Source organism: Strigops habroptila, chromosome 7, assembly GCF_004027225.2.
Source record: "Strigops habroptila isolate Jane chromosome 7, bStrHab1.2.pri, whole genome shotgun sequence".
Taxonomy (NCBI): Eukaryota; Metazoa; Chordata; class Aves; order Psittaciformes; family Psittacidae; genus Strigops; species Strigops habroptila.
The window spans coordinates 69,189-86,647 of record NC_044283.2 but is presented as its reverse complement, the minus strand read 5'-3'; the positions used below and the strand labels follow the sequence as shown (position 1 = coordinate 86,647).

Genomic DNA, 17,459 nt, shown 5'->3' with positions numbered 1-17,459 from the left:
GTCCTGCTGGCCCCCTCCTTACCCACACAGGCTTCTCCCAGCAGGCCTGGTACCATCTCTCTGTAGCCCAGCAGCTGCCAGTACTGGTGCTGGTGTGGGGCTGGTCCTTGCCCAGCCAGGGCTGTGTGGGCAGGGGGGTTCCTTGCTCCATGTGGGTACTGGCAGCTCCCATGCACTGTGCCAGAGCATGGCCAGCACTGTGCCGTGCCGAGCCTCCTGGTCCTGCCAGACTCCTTGTTCCCCGAGAAGAGCCGGGAGCCGCTGGGAACGACTGACAACTTTATAGAGAAAATAAAGTTACAGCTAAGAGGCATTTGGGAGCCGCTGCGGCCGTGGGCCAGGGGCAGCCACACCACGGCAAAGGGCTGCAGGGTAGCCCCACCACGAGGGGCTCCCCAGGGCGCCCGGGGCCTTGCGGGGCTGCGGGTCCCTGCTGGGTGGCAGGTCCTGGGGAGGAACTGGGACTGTTGGGGAGCAGGGAGGTGCAGCTGCGGTGACCGGGAGCGGGGGGGGGCGCATGGTGGGGTTTGGGACCTCCCGGCCTGTGCCCGTGTGCCGCGGCCCAGGGGACGTGGGCAGAGCCTCTGGGCAGTGGTTGGGTGGTGGCCATGGGCCAGGGTGGGTGCGCGGTGCTGGTGGGTGCCGGCGAGTCCCAGCAGCCCCATGGGTGCCGGTGGCCGCAGCGCGGGGCTGAGGCCCCTGAGGCTCCAGCAGTGTCTCCCACCCGTGCGGGAGGAGGGTGGGAGATGCCCCCCCGGGGCTCCCCCCGGCGTCTCCCAGGCTAGTTCCTATGAGATCTGGTTGTTGAGCTGCCCCGGGTACTGCTCGAAGCGCTTGTTGGCCTCCTCGCTGAGCGCATCACCTGCGGCAGAGGGCAGGAGCTGTCAGCTCCCACTGCAGCCACACCAGGACCCCAGCCTGCCCCCAACCCCACAGCCCGCACACAGCCCCACAGTCTGGCCACAGCATCCCCATTGCCTTGGGGCCCCCCTGCCTGGTCCCCCCTGCCCCGGTGTGCCCTGGCCCCCCATGCCGCGTGCAGGCTGTTACCGATGTGGCAGCTGTGCACCCAGATGCGGTGCCCGTCGTACTTGCAGTTGCATTTCATGGCGTTGTTGGTGAAATCACTCTCTGCCACTTCGAAGTTGGGGTTGATCACGACCTGTGGGGCACCAACAATGAGGGCGGCAGCCCCCTGCCCCACAGTGGGCAGCGCTGTAGCCCCACACCTTGTCAGCTTGGCCTTCCCAGCCTCAGCAGAGCTGCTGCCTGTGGCACGGCCCCAGCACCCCACTCCTGGCAGGGTTTGTGTCTTGCTGCAGTGGGATGTGCTGTGGTGGCCCTGTCACTGAGCACCATGTGCCCGTGAGCATTGCTCAGAGCAGGAGCAGGCAGGCTGAAGCGTGCCCGAGCAGCTTCCACACATCCTGTGTGTCTCCACACACAAGGACAGGCAGTGCCCACCCCAGCGCACACCCACCAGCCCCAGCGTGCTCCAGCCACTCCGAGAGTGGGATGGCCAGGGCTCGTGCAGAGCTGGGGCGCAGGGCAGCTCAGCACCTGCAGGATGTAGTTGCCTGGTTTGACATCAGTGATGTCAATCCACTGGCAGTCGATGTCGTGCCGGTACAGGTCCCAGCAGCCCACAGTGATGCCCTGCTCCCCAAAGTTGGCACACTCGTACCGCTTGGCCACGTCTGCAGGGGGAAGAGAACACTGCCTGTCCTCCCGCATTGCCCACCCGGCCCCAGCGTGCACAATGGCTGGGGGCAGCGGACACGGGCAGGGACAGTGCCACAAGGCCCCACCCATGGCACCCACCTTCCTCGCACTCAGTGTCCTCGAGGCAGAAGCTGGCCTTGTGCCCCTCCGCCACCTTGGTGCCGTTGGGGGTCAGGATGTCGTAGTGGGTGAAGATATCCATGCTGTGGTAGTGCCTGCAAGAGGGAACCCGCAGAGCCGTGGCTGCACCAGCCCTGCCATGGGAGGGGATGTGGCTGTCCCCGGGCAGGTGGCCCAGGCAAACGGGGGCTCAGCTGCAGGACACAGCCCCCAGCCCCAGCGCTGCGTCCCCAGCCCCAGCACTGCACATCAAGGGACAGCCCTGAGCCAAAGCGAGAAAAACTTGGGCAGCAGAAGGGGCCTCAGCGGGTGTCACCCTCACCCACCGTCACTGTTACCGACCCTACCGCAGAGCACCGGCACCCTCTGCCCGCACCGTGCACCCACCGGTGGCACTCGTGCCAGACCCAGGAGTGCCGGCCAGCCTTAGGGCGGAAATCGGCGCGGCCGTTGTTATGGATCTGGGAGGAGAAGCGGAGCAGGCGGCGGTGCCCGTAGGGCCAGTTGGCCAGGCGGGCCGAGCTGGAGAGGCAGTTCTCCTCGGCGGCGCAGTACAGCATGTGCAGCGGCCGGTCCTCGATGTACGCCGTCTCCTGCACCAGCGGCGCGTGCAGCAGCAGGTCGGAGGCCGCTGTGGGCAGGCGCTGCTCAGGGACGGGGCGGGCGCCCAGCGCAGGCGGGGCTGGACCGGCCTGGGGGCGGGACGCGCCCTCCCCATCGGCTGCAGCCCCCCCCCCCGGCACCTTCAAACCCCATTGCCCACAGCCCTGCGGCTCACAGACCTTCCATCTGCAGCCCTGGGCACCATTGCCCGCAGAGCCCATTGTGCACCCCCCCACCACAGACCCCATCGCCTGCAGACCCCACGGCCCCTCACTCTCGGAGCAGATGACGCCGGCAGCGAAGCGCGTGCCCGTGTTCCTGCAGTTGAGGCTGGAGCCGTGGTGCTGGCAGTGGCTCAGGGACATCTCGTGGCCGGCGCACTTCACCCCGCTCAGCACCATCTCCGTCACGTTGCTGGCATCCCAGTACCACGTCTCCTGGGGAGGGGTGAGGCCAGGTGGCAGGGCTGGTGCCGTGGGTGCCCTGGCTCACATGTGCCCGGGCTGCGGCCAGCACCCACCACGGCACAGCCCTGCCCATGTCCCCAGCCTGCTCATGAGGGTCCTGTCCCCTGGCATGGAGCAGCCACGTTCCTTTGCCCCCATACATCCCCACCAGGAAGCATCGGTGCCTGTGCTCCCCAGGGTGTCACTGGGGGCCTCCCCACCAGCACCTACCGTCACCGCATGCAGAGAATAGCCCAGGCCGAGCTGGCGACAGGCCACCATCGCCTCCTTGGTGGTCCAGCCCTCGCTGCACACCATGCCCCACTTACTGCCTCGCTTTACCTCCACGCGGCCCTCAAACGGTGTCCTGCCACCAGAGAGGCGGATCTGCAGGGAAGCCCTGGGGCAGTGAGCAGGGACCCGACCCCATCCCATCCCATCCCATCCCGGCCCATCCTGGCCTCTGTGCCCATCCCAGCGGAGCGGTGGTGCTGGCGCGCGCTGCCCTGGCCAAGCTGGCGCAGGCACCTACTTGTAAGCCGTGGTTAGCAAATCCCAGGCCCAGCTGGCGACAGGCCACCATCGCCTCCAGCGTACCCCAGCCTTCGCTGCAGACCAGCCCCCAGCGCGGCTGATCCCCGGCACCGGCCCCCACCGCCACCTCCACCCGCCCCTCGAAGCGGCTCCGGCCCCCGCTCAGCCGAATCTGCGGAGAAAGGCAGTGGCAGCATCACCATCATCATCACAAGTGATGCTCCTGCTGCTGTGCTGCATCCCGCAGGACAGCCCAGCCCAGCCCACAGTGGCTGCAGCTGCAGCACCCTCATGGGCTCTAGGCACATGGGAGGAGGCAGCCAGAGCTGAGTGGAGCCGGGCAGAGCTTTGGTCAGCCCAGAACCCACAAAACTGTCAGATTTGGGGCCAAGAACTTGGCTGTGAGTTTGGGAATTGCCTCACCACAGCAGGGAAATGGCTCATGTTGGAATGGCATTCACATTCCAGAAATGGCAGAGGTGAGAGTGTTAAATGACAAAAAAGCCCAAAGTGGATGAAACGAGGGGCCGGGCACGAGGGAGCTCATGGCCCCGTTTGCTCATTTCATCACCACTTAGAAAAATCTCTCTTGGTTCTCCCACAGCGATTTTTTCTGGTGGTTCTGCTGGGTTGGAGCTGGCACAGGGAGAGCAGCAGGAACAGCAGGAGCAGCGCCCCCACACACCCCACACACACCACAGGGTACCCTGACCCCCCCTTGGCATCCCATCCACCCCTCTCCTCACAGGGGCACCTTGGAACTCCCACCCCCAAACCCCCCAGGGCAGCCCTTGCCCCAGACTAGGGGAAATGTGAGAGGTGTCATGGGGTGCCATAGGGTGCAGAGAACAGACGGGCCACCCTTCAGCGGGTCCCCCCAGCCCCGATACCAGGAGCCCCCATGGTGCACACCAGGGTCTCGTAGCCCATGTAGGGGATGTTGCAGCGGACGGCCACATCCTCTGTGTGCTTGCAGTCCTCCTGCGTGATGTTCTTGAAAGGGCAGCTCCAGAGGGACTTCTCGGTGCCCAGGCACTGCACCTCGTTCATGTGGATGGGCCCCGTCCCTGCCAGGAGGACAGCAGGCCTCAGGGACAGTGACACGGGCACAGTCGTGGCCATCCAGCACCATGGAGCAGCCGTGGTCCCCTGGGGCTGCTCCACATGCGGCCAGCAGCCAGGCATTCACAGGACAAGCCCGGCCACAGCCTGTCCCAGCCTAGCAGAGCCTTGTGCCTGGACACATGCCTCACCCGCAGGCCCATGGAGGGCAGTGTCCGGCCCCTGCAGCTCAGCGCCTCACCTTGGCCCATGCGCGCCCCGGTGAGAGCCTCCTTGGCACTGCCGAAGCCCAGCTCGCGGCACACCACGCTGGCTGAAAGCAGGTTCCAGCGGTCGTCACAGATCGTGCCCCACTCACTGCCCTTGAGCACCTCGACGCGGCCCTCGCCAACCTTCGCGCCTCCCTTCAGCCGGATCCGTGGCTGCAGGGGACAGGGGGCAAGGGATGGAACCATCACATCATCAAATCATGGAATCAACCAAGGTTGGAAGAGACCTTTAAGCTCATCCAGTCCAACCACTCCCAGCACTGCCAAGGCCACCACTAACTCATGGCACTGAGGCCTCGTCTACACGGTGTGTGAACACTTGCAGGGCCGGTGACTCCAGCCCTGCCCTGGGCAGCCTGTTCCGATGCCTGAGCACCCTCTGGGGAAGGAATTGTTCCTCAGCTCCATCTAACCCTCCCTTGGAGCAGCTTGAGGCCGTTTCCTCTTGTCCCATCCCTTGTTCCTTGGGAGCAGAGACCAGCCCCCTCCTGGCTCCATCCTCCTGTCAGTCAGCAGAGAGCAATAAGGGCCCCCCTGAGCCTCCTCTTCTCCAGACTAAACCCCCCCAGGTCCCTCAGCCGTTCCTCATCCCAGGAACTGCTCCAGGCCCTGCACCAGCTCCATTGCCCTTCTCTGGACCCAGGGGATAGCACGGTTGGTGCAGTGCTGAATGTGCGGCACAGCTCAGCACAGCATGGCATGGCACGGCGTGGCACAGCACAGAGGTTGCTGGCCATGACCCTGTGATGTGCAGGGGCAGGACACAGTCCCCATGTCCTCCTCCCTGGGCTGGTCCCCGCATACCCGCTGCCCCGCAGTGGGGCAGTGTCAAGCTGTGGGTGGCTGTGGGTGTCCGTCCCCTCGGAGCTCACCTGGCCCTGCTGCTGTTGCTGCTGCTGCTGCTGCCGCTGTTTCTTCTTGTGGGCGCTGCCGGTGGCGAACTGCGGCCCGGGCGCGCAGCTGACGACGGCGGGACTGCCCGCGCCGCAGGCGGCCGACGCGTTGCCGCGGTAGAACTCGAAGGCGCACATGGAGAGGTGCACCTCCGTCCCCGCGCAGGACACCGAGTGCAGCCGGTAATTGAGCTGCTGCCGCTCTGTGAACAGCCTGCAGAGAGAGGGCAGCCCTGGGGCGGGACAGGCACGGCCAGACGGCGGTGGAGGTGTCCCCGGCCACCCTGCTCGCGCTGCGCCCGCTGCCTGCTGCCCGGGCCCTGGCACTGTCCCCCTGTGTCCGCAGGGCGCCCGCCCCTCACCCACTGCCTGTCCCACATCCTCAGGGTCACGCTCGGCTCTGGTGGGACTGAGCTCCTGGCACTCAGGCTCCCACTGGAGCCATTTACCTCTTCTTGAACCCTACGTCCTCCCTGCGCTTTTGTTTAGGCTGAGATTTGGAGGCCAGCCTGGAAAACAGAACATAACCGTCACGGAGCCCACAGCCTTGGGCTGTCACCTCCACAGGGACACAGGGAACACACATAGCAGCCCTGGCTTTCACTGAAACTGGGTCTGTTGCCCCCAGGGAGACTCATGCGTGTCCCCTTCATGTCACACACGGGTGCAGCAGCATCATCTGCAGCCAGCAATGAAACACAACTGCTCTCCACAGCAATGATGCAGTTTCCTGCCCACATCCCACCAGGAAACTGTGCAGAATGCTGCAGCATCCTGTGCTGCTTTGTGACACAGCAGATCAAACACCAGCAGCAGAAATCTGATCTGTGGGATACAAGTGAGGTGGCCCGTGTCCTTGTGCAGACCCAGCCACCACCACTGCACCATGCTCCAGGGGAGCAGCAAGCATAGAAGCACAGCACCGAGCAAGTGGCGCAGGCACCAGAGCTCTGCCCAGTGCACGGGGCATGGTGGGACTTGCTGCAGGCGTGCAAGGACCCTCTGCCAGCAAGGCAGCTTCCCTGCAGGGAGAGGAGGCTGCCCAGGACACCACATGCTGCCCCTACACACTCAAATGCTTTGCTTCACTCAGGGAGGAAGACGCTGAGTGGGGCCAAAACCCCGACACTGCAAGGAGTGAAGAGCAGAGCCCCAAACCAGGGCAGGGACTGACACCTCCAGGACACAGTAAACCCAAGGCTGGCAACTGACCCCACTGGCCGGTGGCAGGTTCGTGTCAGCGAGCCCCAGGACACTGCACAGGACTGCCAGGAGATGGGACTCAGCGGCCGGCTAGAGGACATCATCCCCCATTGACACCCATGGGACCACGGCTCAATCCTGTGCCCGGCTCTGGTTTCCAGTACAAGACACCAGCCCTGCAGTGCGGGCGCTGGGGAGAGCCCCTGAGACGTCGGGGCTGGTGGGGATCTGGGGGCACAGGGCTGCTCCAGCCTCGGCTGACATGTCCTCAGGGGCTCCGGCACCAGCCGGGCACTGCGAGCTGGGGGCTGTGATGGAGCCAGAGCTCACCTCTTCCAGCCACAGGAGAGAAGAGCATGAGAGAAAAGAGGTGCAACACGAGGTTCAGGCTCAGCGGAAGGAATGCTTTTCCCCCATGAAGGCTGTTTGGCATTGGAGCAGAGGCCGCGAGGCTGTGGGATCTCCATCCGCCAAGGTTTTCAAAAGCCAGCTGGATGGAGTCCTGGGCTGACCCACAGCCAGCCCTTCTCCGCGCAGGCGGTTGGACCAGGACTCCCCGAGGTCCCTTCCAGGCTGGATTAGCCGGTGACCACACGTACGACTGCAGCCCAGATCAGTCAGCTCTGGCAAACCAGGGTGTGACTTTCAGGAGACAGTTCCTGCTCCAGGCAGAGGAAGGAGCAGACCCCAGCTCCATGGACTTGGCAAAGCATTTCACCCAGTGCTGCAGGGGAAATTCCCGCTCATTGGAAAAGGGGCTGTCAGCACCAAACCATAGAATCCCAGACTGGTTTGGTTTGGAAAGGACCTTAAAACTCCTCCAGTCCCAACCCCTTGCCATGAGCAGGGACACCTTCCACTAGAGCAGGCTGCTCCAGGCCCCTGTGTCCAACCTGGCCTTGAACACTGCCAGGGATGGGGCAGCCACAGCTTCTCTGGGCACCCTGTGCCAGCGCCTCAGCACCCTCACAGGGAAGAGCTTCTGCCTCAGAGCTCATCTCAATCTCCCCTCTGGCAGGTTAAAGCCATCCCCCTTGTCCTGTCCCTACAGGCCCTTGTCCAAAGCCTCTCTCCAGGTTTCTTGGTGGAGGGGAAACGGCAGCCAGAGTATCCCTTGGGACTGGCAGAAAAGCAGCAAGAGTGAATGGGCAGAGGGTGCAAGAGATCCCGAGCAGATGCAGCACTCAGGACAAGAGCTGCTACATGGGTGCCAGCACTGCGAGCACTGTGATGTCCATCACCCTGGTGCCCAGCACTTGCTCAGCAGTGCTGCCAGCCCTCCTGCACGGAATGGAGGGTGTGCAGCCGTTCCAGCTTCCCCACTGCTGCTTTCCACAGAAAGCAGCCCATTGCCACAGCTCTCCCCATCCACCAGGAGACACAGCTCCGCCCCGAGGCTCCCCACACAGACCCTGCAGCCCTCTACACCTCCAGGGATCCTGCCTAAGGATCCTGCCACTGTGCCAGGGCTCCTGCCTGGTGCATGGGGTGGGTGCTGCTGAGCCTGGGGCATGGCCGGCCTGGGAGGAAGATTGTCTCTCCTGAGGGACGGGGACCGCAGCACGCATGGGCAGAGGTCCCACCGTGTCTTGCCTGCCCAGCACAGCCCGAGCCCTCGGTCTGCTCCGCCCGGATCCCCTTGTGCCAGGATCCGTCTCGATGGCGGAGACCGGCATGGCCGGACAGCCCAGCTCTGCCAAGGGCTCGGCAGGCAGCTGCCCCGGCCCGTTACCTCCTGCCTGGCCTCAGGCTCCAGCCCTTTGTCCTGGCTGCATGTTTCACCCGCCTGTGGGAGCAACACCAGAGCTGCCCGGTCAGCACACCATGCTGGGCACCATGCCGGGCACCACACAGGCACCACAACGGGCACCGCAACGGGCACCGTGTTCTTGTCCATGTCCCTGCAGTCCTTGCTCAGGCCGTGATGCTGCTGGAGCATCCCTGCCTGGCTTGGCTGCAAACCTCCCTTCCGGACAGGGACTCCCACACTCCACTCTGGAGGGAACTGTAGAGGAGCAGCACTGCCTTGGTGCAGACGCTGCCCTCTTGAAGCAGCCTCTGCAACAGTGCACGGGCAGATGGGCAGCCATGGCCCCCCAGCCACACCATGGCCCTCAGCTTGGTTAGTGAGTGCCCCTATGGCCAGCTGTCCCCTGCTGTCCCCCAGCACTGCCCCATGTCCCTGGCACTGTCCCCAGCCCCGCAGGCTCCTTGTCAGCCTCACTCACTTGTAGAAGTTCCTGTTGACCTTCTTCTCGGCAGGGAAGCCCAGCATGCCGCAGACAACGCGGCTGTTGTGGCTGCCCCAGCCCTCATCGCAGATCTGTGCCCAGCTGTCCTTGTAGCGCACCTCCACGATGCCCTCTGTCACTGGGAGCTGCCGCTGGGCCCCAGCCACCACCGCCCGCAGCCGGACCTCCTCCACATGGCTCTGCTCTGTCTGCAGGGCATGGGTCAGTACCGCACCCACTGCCCCAGCCCCTGCCCACGGGTGCTCTGAGGATGCAGGCACCCACAGGAGATGGGGTCCCCAGCCCCAGGTGGGGAGCAGGGATGGCCAGGTCCTGCATTCCTGCAGGGCACGTCCTTGGATGGCCATGCTCCTACTCCCGTACTGTGCACCCAGTGCCCCACATCCCCCTGGGTGCACCTCCTGGGAGCGTCCTGTCACCTCAGGATCCTGCATCCACCCCACACCCAGACACCCACCCAGAGCAAAGCCGGGAACCTGGGCACAGCCAGTGGGACATGGCCTCAGCTCCTCTTGCCTGGCAGACCAGCCATCCCCTGCCCAGAGTTGTGCCATGTCCCCACACCCAGGCCACATCCTGAGCAGAGCCTCATCTGCTGACTCTGAGGGGTCCTGACCCGCAGTTTCCTCACCTCGATGACATTGGAGTCCTTGAAGCCTGGGATGCGCTCGTCCTTGCAGATGACACCCGCGTCTTCCTCATGGCTGCAGTCACTGTTGCCCCAGCCCCGGTGTTTGCAGTCCCGAATGCTCTTCTCGCCTCCAGCGCAATTCACGTTGTCCAGCCAGATCCGCCCTGCCAGACACCAGGGCCGGGGTGAGGCGGGGCCAGCCCAAGCAGCATCCCCCGGGAGCAGGGAGGGTGCCCATGGAGCATGGCCAAGGTGCACAGCAGAGCGTGGATGCTGGTGGGTGCTGGGCTGGGACCATCCCTCCCTCAGCATGAAGCTGAGGCCGGTGAAATGCCCGGAGTAAAGCCCTGAGAGGGAGGTTCTACTTCCCCACGGGGCTGCTCTGCAGACCCCACGCCACATGCAGCTGGGGTCTGTACAGCGTCTCGTCTGCAGCACACATGGCTGCACCTCTGCACCACACAGACCTGGACCTGCACCCCCTGCAACCGCCCTGTGCCCTGGGTACATGCACAGCAGCTCACACGCAGTTTCCCATCCCACTTTGCATGTGCATACATGCACATGTGCACTCACACACGCACACACACACTGCTGGGCACTCAGCACAGGACCTGCTTGCCCTGCCCCACCAGCAGCACATGTGAGCTGCGGCACACGCACAGCCCTGTGGCAGCAGGCTCATGTGCAGCCCCAGCCTGTGCAGCACAGGGGGCCGTGCCCACCGCCCCACTCTTACCGACGCCTTTGCCGTACTTGGCGCTGTGGGCCCAGCCGGTGGCAGCCACGAAGCCGAGGTGCCGGCACAGCACGTGTGCGTTGGCCAGCGTGAAGTCGTCATCGCAGATGGTGCCCCACTCATCGTTGTAGAAGAGTTCGACGCGGCCCTCGTTGTGCTTGCGCGGGTACCCAGCCAGGCGCACCCTCAGTGCAGGGCCGGGCGGGTGCGTGGGGCCGGCGCTGCTCACCCACAGCCACACGCTGAGCACCAGCAGCTCCGGTTGTGCCCACCCGCGGCAGGTCCCCATGGCAGCCGGGCTCTGCAGGGGCAGGAGGGGTCGGGGTGTGCGGGATGCACGAGCTGTGCTGCATCACACACTGCCCTCATCCCGCCTGTGCTGGCTGTAGCCCCTGGTTGTAGCCTCTGGTTGCTCACAGCAGCCCCCAGGCCGCTCTCACCAGTGCTTCCCTGCACCCCAGAGCTGCCATCACACAGGCTCTGCCATCCCAGCACCCTGCTGTCCTCTGTTACCGGAATCCCACCGCGCTGCTGGGTTACATCTCCTGTGCCAAAGGGCCCTGGGGCAGGACCAGCGCCCAGGGAAAGCCCAGCCATACTGGCCAGGAGCTGCATCCACCCTGTGCGGTCCAGGGCCACCGGTGCAGCGCTGCCAGCCCACGCTGCTGCCCACTGTGAGGAGCCGCAGCCGGACCCTTCTCCATTCTGCTCTGGGCAGCAGTCTCCAACCCTCCAGCAACACGTGTGGCTCCTGGAATACCTGAGGGAGATGTGGTATTCCTGCACCAGTCCGATGGCAAACAATAATGAAAACACTTCTCTGTGAACCTCCTTCAGTTCCCAGTTCCCAGTGCACTATTCCCATTTATCCATCTGGGACCACTTTAACCCCGCAGATGCTGCCGCAGCATTTCTGCATGGGCAGTATGAGCTGCGCTCCAGGCTGGGCTCTGGGCTCGAGGGCAAAGCTCGGATGCTCACCCACAACTGCCAGCACAGGGACCCGCCTGCCTCGCACCACTGCAGCCTCACATCACCCTTCCAGATGTCTCTTCTACAGGTGGGGAAGTGACCCCCAAACCTGGGAGCCCCCCAGGAGAGGACCACCAGAAATACATCTCCATGTCCTACATCCCCAACCAAGAGCAGAGCCTGCATTCCACACTCACAGCCTGTGCTTGTCATTAGAGAGGACATTAGAGAGGATGAAATCTGGCTTACCCACAAGCAGGGGGAGACCAGGCTCCAGTGTTTAGCCACAGAGTTAGGAAGGAAAATGATCACAAACCCCACACATGCTCCCAGCTGGGGCTGTGCCGCAGGGACCCTTTGCACTGACCCTCCCCATGGTGCCAGTGCACCCCCCTGTGAGCCTCCATCCCCACTCACAGCTCGCTGAGACAGCCGGGGTGTACTGGGGCATCCCGGGACTGCGGCTGCTCTTGGTGCCACTGTAGGAGCCCCTTGCCCTGGACTAAAGCTTGTCCTCATGTTGCCCCTTTGTTCCCGGCCCCTTGGCACCCGCGGTGACAGAAAGTCCCTGCAGTGGCTTTGGGAAAGGGTCCTCATGGAGCAAAGGGGCTGGGAAGGCCCCCTCAGACTCCACAGAGACTCCGCAAGCAGGAATCAGGCCCATTCCTGCTCTGTTCACTTTTCCAGATGACGGAGGCCAGGTCACCTGGCCTGCAGAGCGTGCACTGCTTTGGAGATGCCACCAAGAGCAGCAAGTCCCTTGGTATGAGTGCCCGGTGCCTGCAGGGATGCTCAGGCGGTGAAGGTGAGTGGTAACAAGGACCAACAACACGGTCCAGGCTGATGGGAGACATTGTGGTGGGAAGCACACCAGCCACTCGGGACAACCACATCAGCCCAGGTCTGGGTCTCTCCCCTGTCACAACCTGGGGCACGGAGACACCACAGTGGAGACAGCAGCAGGCGGGGACGTGCCCTGGCTCTGGGCTCCCTGCACCTCAGCTGCCCACACTGGCACTGCAAGAACGTAACAGAGCCCAGCGGGAAGCAGCTTTGTGGGCAGGCAGCGGGAAACGCTGTTCTGAACCTTTTAATCAGCCTGTTACTGCAGGAGGAGGAGGAGGAGGGAGCGCCAAGGGCCACCCCAGCCCTGCCAGCAGCTTGGAAAAGGGGTCTCTGGGCTTGCCAGGGGCAGGAATGCTCCATCCACACTTCTGCTCTACCTGGAAAGCAGCAAAGGGATGAGTTTACCATGTCATAGAAGTGCTAAAACACTTCTTATTCCATCCCTTGGTCACCGCGGGGAGGTCCCCTGCCCAAGTGAAGCATTATAAACCCGCAGAGCTCTACCACTAAGTAATGCACAAATTTGGGCCCTCTCAGTGCTAACTGAGGCCGAGAAAGCCACAGGCACATCAGGACTGAAGCTTCTCCAGCACTTGCACTGAGTGAGGTGATCTCTGCGGATGCGCGGTGCAGGCCGGCTCCAGGCTGGGTTGCAGCGGGTCTATGCAGCAGCACAACTAGTGCCAATCTCCACAGCTCTGCAGAGATGGCCTATGTCAGGAAGCTGGTTTGACCTTTTAGGAGATCACAGGTTTGGTTAATTGGAGTAACTGTGTTGATGTAACAGGCTGAGACTGGAACGTGTTCAATTTACCTTGCACCACCTTTTAATGAATAATTAGCACTCACCAGAACCAGTGCACCTCTGCTAAGTGGATTAAAACTGGTCACCTGCTGGAACTAAAATGTGGTTACAGGGGGAAGTCACCCCTCAGTGAGCTTTCTGGGGAGGATCACATGCTTTCCAAAGCAAAACCGTATCTGGAGGAGGAAAAAGTCCTCTCCTGGTTCAGTCTGCAAAGGCAGAAATGGGCAGGAGCATGCAGAACTGTGATGAGGACAGACCTGAACAACCTGGGAAGATGGCATCATGTAGCCTATAGCCTCGACTACAAGGAAGATTTAAGCTCGTGCATTTAGGAAAAAAACATGTAGGACCAGAGACCTGAACAAGGCACCAGAGACCACAACATGGCTTTGCACAGCAAAGCACCAAGTCCCCACTGAGCCCCAGCTCAGCAGACTCAGCCTCTGTATTTAAACACCACCGTGGATTTCTCTTCCTCACAGACCTTCAGTTACTCCAGAACCTGCCCAAAGTTCTGCATCCATCCCTGCACTAACCCCAGCTTGCTGCCACCCTCAGCGCCCCGCTCCTGGTCACAGCTTTCCTCTGCTCAGGCTCCAGCGTCTCTCATCCCGACTGCTCTTCCTCTGCCCTCGCAGCTCAGCCCGTTCTCGGTTCCTGCCACTCACTTCCCAGTGAAACGCCTGCTAGGGGCACCAGCACTCCCCATATCCACCCCAGGCGGCTGCCGGGCGGCAGCGTGCTCCCAGGGGCACAGCACAAGCCGTTTCCCTGTTTCTGTACCAGCTCCGAACGTGCTCGGTGGCCACGTCCCCGGGAGCTCGGGCTGACAGGGCTCTCCTTGTCCACATCACTTTTTCCAGCGCGTTGCTCTGCTCCCGGCTTCCTGCTGTGCTACCAGGCTTCGCTCCCACCACTGCTTCGGGACCGGGTCGGGGACACTCCAGCCCCGCGGGGCCGTGCCGGGGAGCGGCAGCTTTGCAGATGGGGATGATCCGTGCGCAGCAAACCCCGGTTTCAGGCTGGGTTCCCTTCGCTCCAGCTGGAGGGACAGACCTGGCACAGCACTGGGGACCGCAGTCCTGCCGCCTGGCACAAGGTCTGTGCCAGGGCTGGGGCTCTGTGGCTGGGGGTCCCTCCACACTGCAAGGGCTGATCTACCAGCACCAGAGACCCAAGGTGGGGGTTTCCCATCTCCTCCCCACCTCTGCCCAGCCTCCACGGGCTGTTCCTGCTGAACACAAGGGTCCCGCAACCGCAGCGGCTCCTGCCCCATCGGCACACGGCACAGCTGATGGGCTGGTGCTTTCAGAGGAGCAGGAATCTGCAGGAACCACACGCATCCCTGGAGAGGGAGAAAGGCAGAGGTGCGGCCAGCTTGGGCACGGACAGAGTGCATGTGGATGGGGCAGGGGGGCCAGGAATCGCCTGGGAGAGGGACGGGGTGTTTCAAGCATGTCCCCGGGCTACTGCCGCCACACGTCTTGGGCAGGAGCTGGGCACGGTCCTGCCCCAGCACCAAGCGTGATGCTGCCAGCTCCAGCCCGGTCTCCTCTGAGAGCAGAGCTGGTGCCAGAGCCGCGGGCCGAGCTGTGCCGCGCTGAACGTGGCTGCCCGGCGCGCGAGCACCGGCGCTGCAAGTGGAAAGGGCTTGGGAGGACGGGCTGGCCTGGAGAGCACGCTGGGCGTGGGAGCAGGAGAGCAGCTCGGGTCCTCCCCTCTGCCCAGGAAACCTCAGGAATGTCCTGGCTGGGCGCGCACAGGGCCCCAAACCACCTCCTGGCCACGGAGCCGCAGATGCTGGAGCATGAGAGCTCCGCTCCCCCAACTGCATCTTGCACAGGGGCTGCTGTTTCCAGACAAACAGACCTCAGGAAAGGGTAGCTCCTGATGACCAGGGCCCTGGCAAGTAGGCATATTGGATCCGTGTGAGTTAGGGCAGGCAAACGCAGGGCATTCCTGTGTACAGGGACAATATCCCAGGCCACAGCAGCAGGAAAGGCCAGGCCATGGCAGATCCTACAGGAATGTGCTCTCTCAGCCCCAGCCCTGGACACACTCATGGGGACATGGAGCAGCCCCGAAACTGACAACTGGGAGGACTCAGCAGCACAAGTAAGCGAAGACCTGGGAAACCCGCTAGCACAAGGAGGAAGAAGCTCCCTCTGTGTATCCTTCCTTGGGAAGGGTAAGGGGTGACACGGTCACACTCTGCCGAGGCCCACACCAGGACATCCCTGAGAGCGTGGGGTTGCGTCCCCAGCACTTGGGGCAGGAGAAGGTCTGGCGGGTCCCATGGCTTCAGGCACTGGGCTCCATCCCTCCCCTTCTCCCCAGGGCCCTCGATGCAGAGCGCGGCGCTGGCCCTTGCGCAATCCTGGCTGCCGGGACAGGCCTGCTTCACTCTTCCTGCTTCCCAGCAGCACTGGGATGCCGGGAGTGTGTGTGCACGAGCTGAGGGAGCCCCCACAATCCCTGCCTGCAGGGACCCCACTGGATCGGAGCTCTGGGGTGAGCACAGCCAGGGTCTGGAGGGCCACAGGGCTCTGTAGATGAACTGGTCCCAGGAGCACTGGGGATCAGCCCAGGGCCACCACAGGAGCTTGGCCATCCCAGCAGGTTTGGTGACACCTCCCAACACCTGGGCAGTGACAGAGACACTGCTGTGGGCAGCACACCCCAGCTCCGGGGGCTCTCCAGGGTGCGCACAGCAGGGAGCACATGCTGATGCTGCACTTCCCTACTCACTCTGGGTCCAGCCCCATTGGGGTGCCTGATGGTCCCCTGTCCTGCTGCCACCCTCCAAGCCAGGACAGGTCACAGCACAGCTCTCTGCAGTTCCCAACACCACCCGGATTCCCCAGGACACAGCATGGTGCTCGGCTCTGCTCAGGGCCCCGTGGCTCTGGAAGGGCAGCCCTGGCAGGAACCAGCTGCAGGCGGGAAGGAAAGACCCTGAGGAACGTGCAGAGGCTGCAGCCATCAGCTGGCGGCAGGTCTGGGGGTCCCAGAGCAGAGAGACACCAAGCTTAGAGCTACTGGGAGATAGGTGACCTGCCTGCTCCTCTGGGGAGCTGCTGGGAAGATGCGGGGCCACTAGCCAAGAGAGGATGCCCTCCCCAGCCCCACGCCTCACACGATTTCATCCACCCTCTCTTCCAAGGGCTACAGTAAATTCCATCTTCATGGAAACCCTGAGTGTGCACCGCCCTTTGCAAACCACAGCTCGGAACAACCCGCCGAAGCTCGCATGTGGGCATGCAGTGTGGCTGCATAGCCCCGACGGGACACCCCCAAACTGCTGGGTCTGCGGGGTGCCCCTTTCCGCACCGCTGCCTGCACTGCCCGCACCCGCACCCTGCCCCGCGGGACACGCGGCATCACAGGCTCCCATCTCCCATCGCCGGGCTTCCTGCAGCACGCTCCGGCACCCCCCGGGACAGCACGGCAGCCGCTGCCGCCGGCTCCCCGCGCCACCGCTCCTGCCCCGCCGGCGGCGGTACAACCACCGCACACCGGACCCCCGCTCCTGCCCGCCCCCCGCGGCCCCACGGGTCCCCGCTGCCACCGCGGCCCGGCCCGGCTCGGCGCACCCGGCCCCGCCGCTGCCGGGACGTGCCGGGATGGAACCGGGATGGAGCCGCGCCGGTCCGAGCCACGCTCCCCTCCGGCGCCGCTCGCGCTAGGCTGCCCCAGGCGGTACCTCTGGTCCCTGCGGGATGCGCGGCTCCGGCAGCGCCGAGCGAGAGCGTCCAGCTGAGCCGTGCCGAGCCGTGCCGAGCGGAGCCGTGCCGAGCGGAGCCGTGCCGCCCCTCTCCGCCCCGGCCCGCCCCGCGCCGTGCCCAAGTGTCCAGGGCCAGCCCGTGCGGAGCGGCCCCGCTGCCGGTACAGCGAGAATGGGTCTCGCGCTCCCGGCCCCGGGATGGGGCCCCCGCCCCGGCCGGGCACCGCGCCAGGCCCGGGACGGAGCCTCGGGGCCGCGGAGGGGCTGCCCACTGCGGGTCCCTCCTCCGGACAGCCCCGCCCGGCCACGGAGCGGCCCCGCGCCGCCGTCCCACCCGCGTGGCCGTGAGCACTGGGACGCCAGCCCGGGAGCACCGAGCGCCCGCCCAGCCCCGTAGCCACGGCAGCGCCGGGGCCAGACCGGGCTGGACGAGACCCCCCGCTCTGGTCGCTCGGCCGCACCAACCTCGTCCTCACCTCTGGGGCTGGGGCATGGAAGAGAAACCCTCAGTGACGGATTGATCCTTCCATCTCTCTCTCCCAGCACTCTTCCAGAGGCCGCAGCAGGGTCACAGAACCCCAGACTGGTTTGGCTTGGAAGGGACCTTAAAGCTCATCCGGTCCCAACCCCCTGCG

General features: G+C 64.1%; 1 protein-coding gene across 3 annotated transcripts; it reads right to left on the bottom strand.

Moving 5' to 3' along the window:
• Positions 1-265: 265 nt before the first annotated feature.
• On the bottom strand, positions 266-17,409 carry LOXL3 (lysyl oxidase like 3). 3 transcript variants are annotated; one of them, XM_030475534.1, is made up of 15 exons: positions 16,804-16,887; positions 10,475-10,775; positions 9,736-9,899; positions 9,081-9,292; positions 5,629-5,863; positions 4,729-4,909; positions 4,338-4,492; positions 3,424-3,597; positions 3,123-3,278; positions 2,720-2,882; positions 2,230-2,473; positions 1,822-1,937; positions 1,561-1,697; positions 1,051-1,162; positions 266-862 (listed from the first exon to the last, which is right to left on the bottom strand). In XM_030475534.1, the coding sequence occupies exons 2-15, from the start codon at positions 10,761-10,763 to the stop codon at positions 789-791; spliced, it is 2,412 nt and encodes an 803-aa protein (XP_030331394.1). In that variant the 5' UTR covers positions 10,764-10,775; positions 16,804-16,887; the 3' UTR covers positions 266-788. The 3 variants fall into 3 exon arrangements, with proteins under 3 accessions (XP_030331394.1, XP_030331391.1, XP_030331393.1); XM_030475531.1 differs by lacking the exons at positions 3,123-3,278; positions 16,804-16,887 and adding an exon at positions 17,301-17,409; XM_030475533.1 differs by lacking the exon at positions 3,123-3,278.
• Between the last annotated feature and the right edge of the window lie 50 nt (positions 17,410-17,459).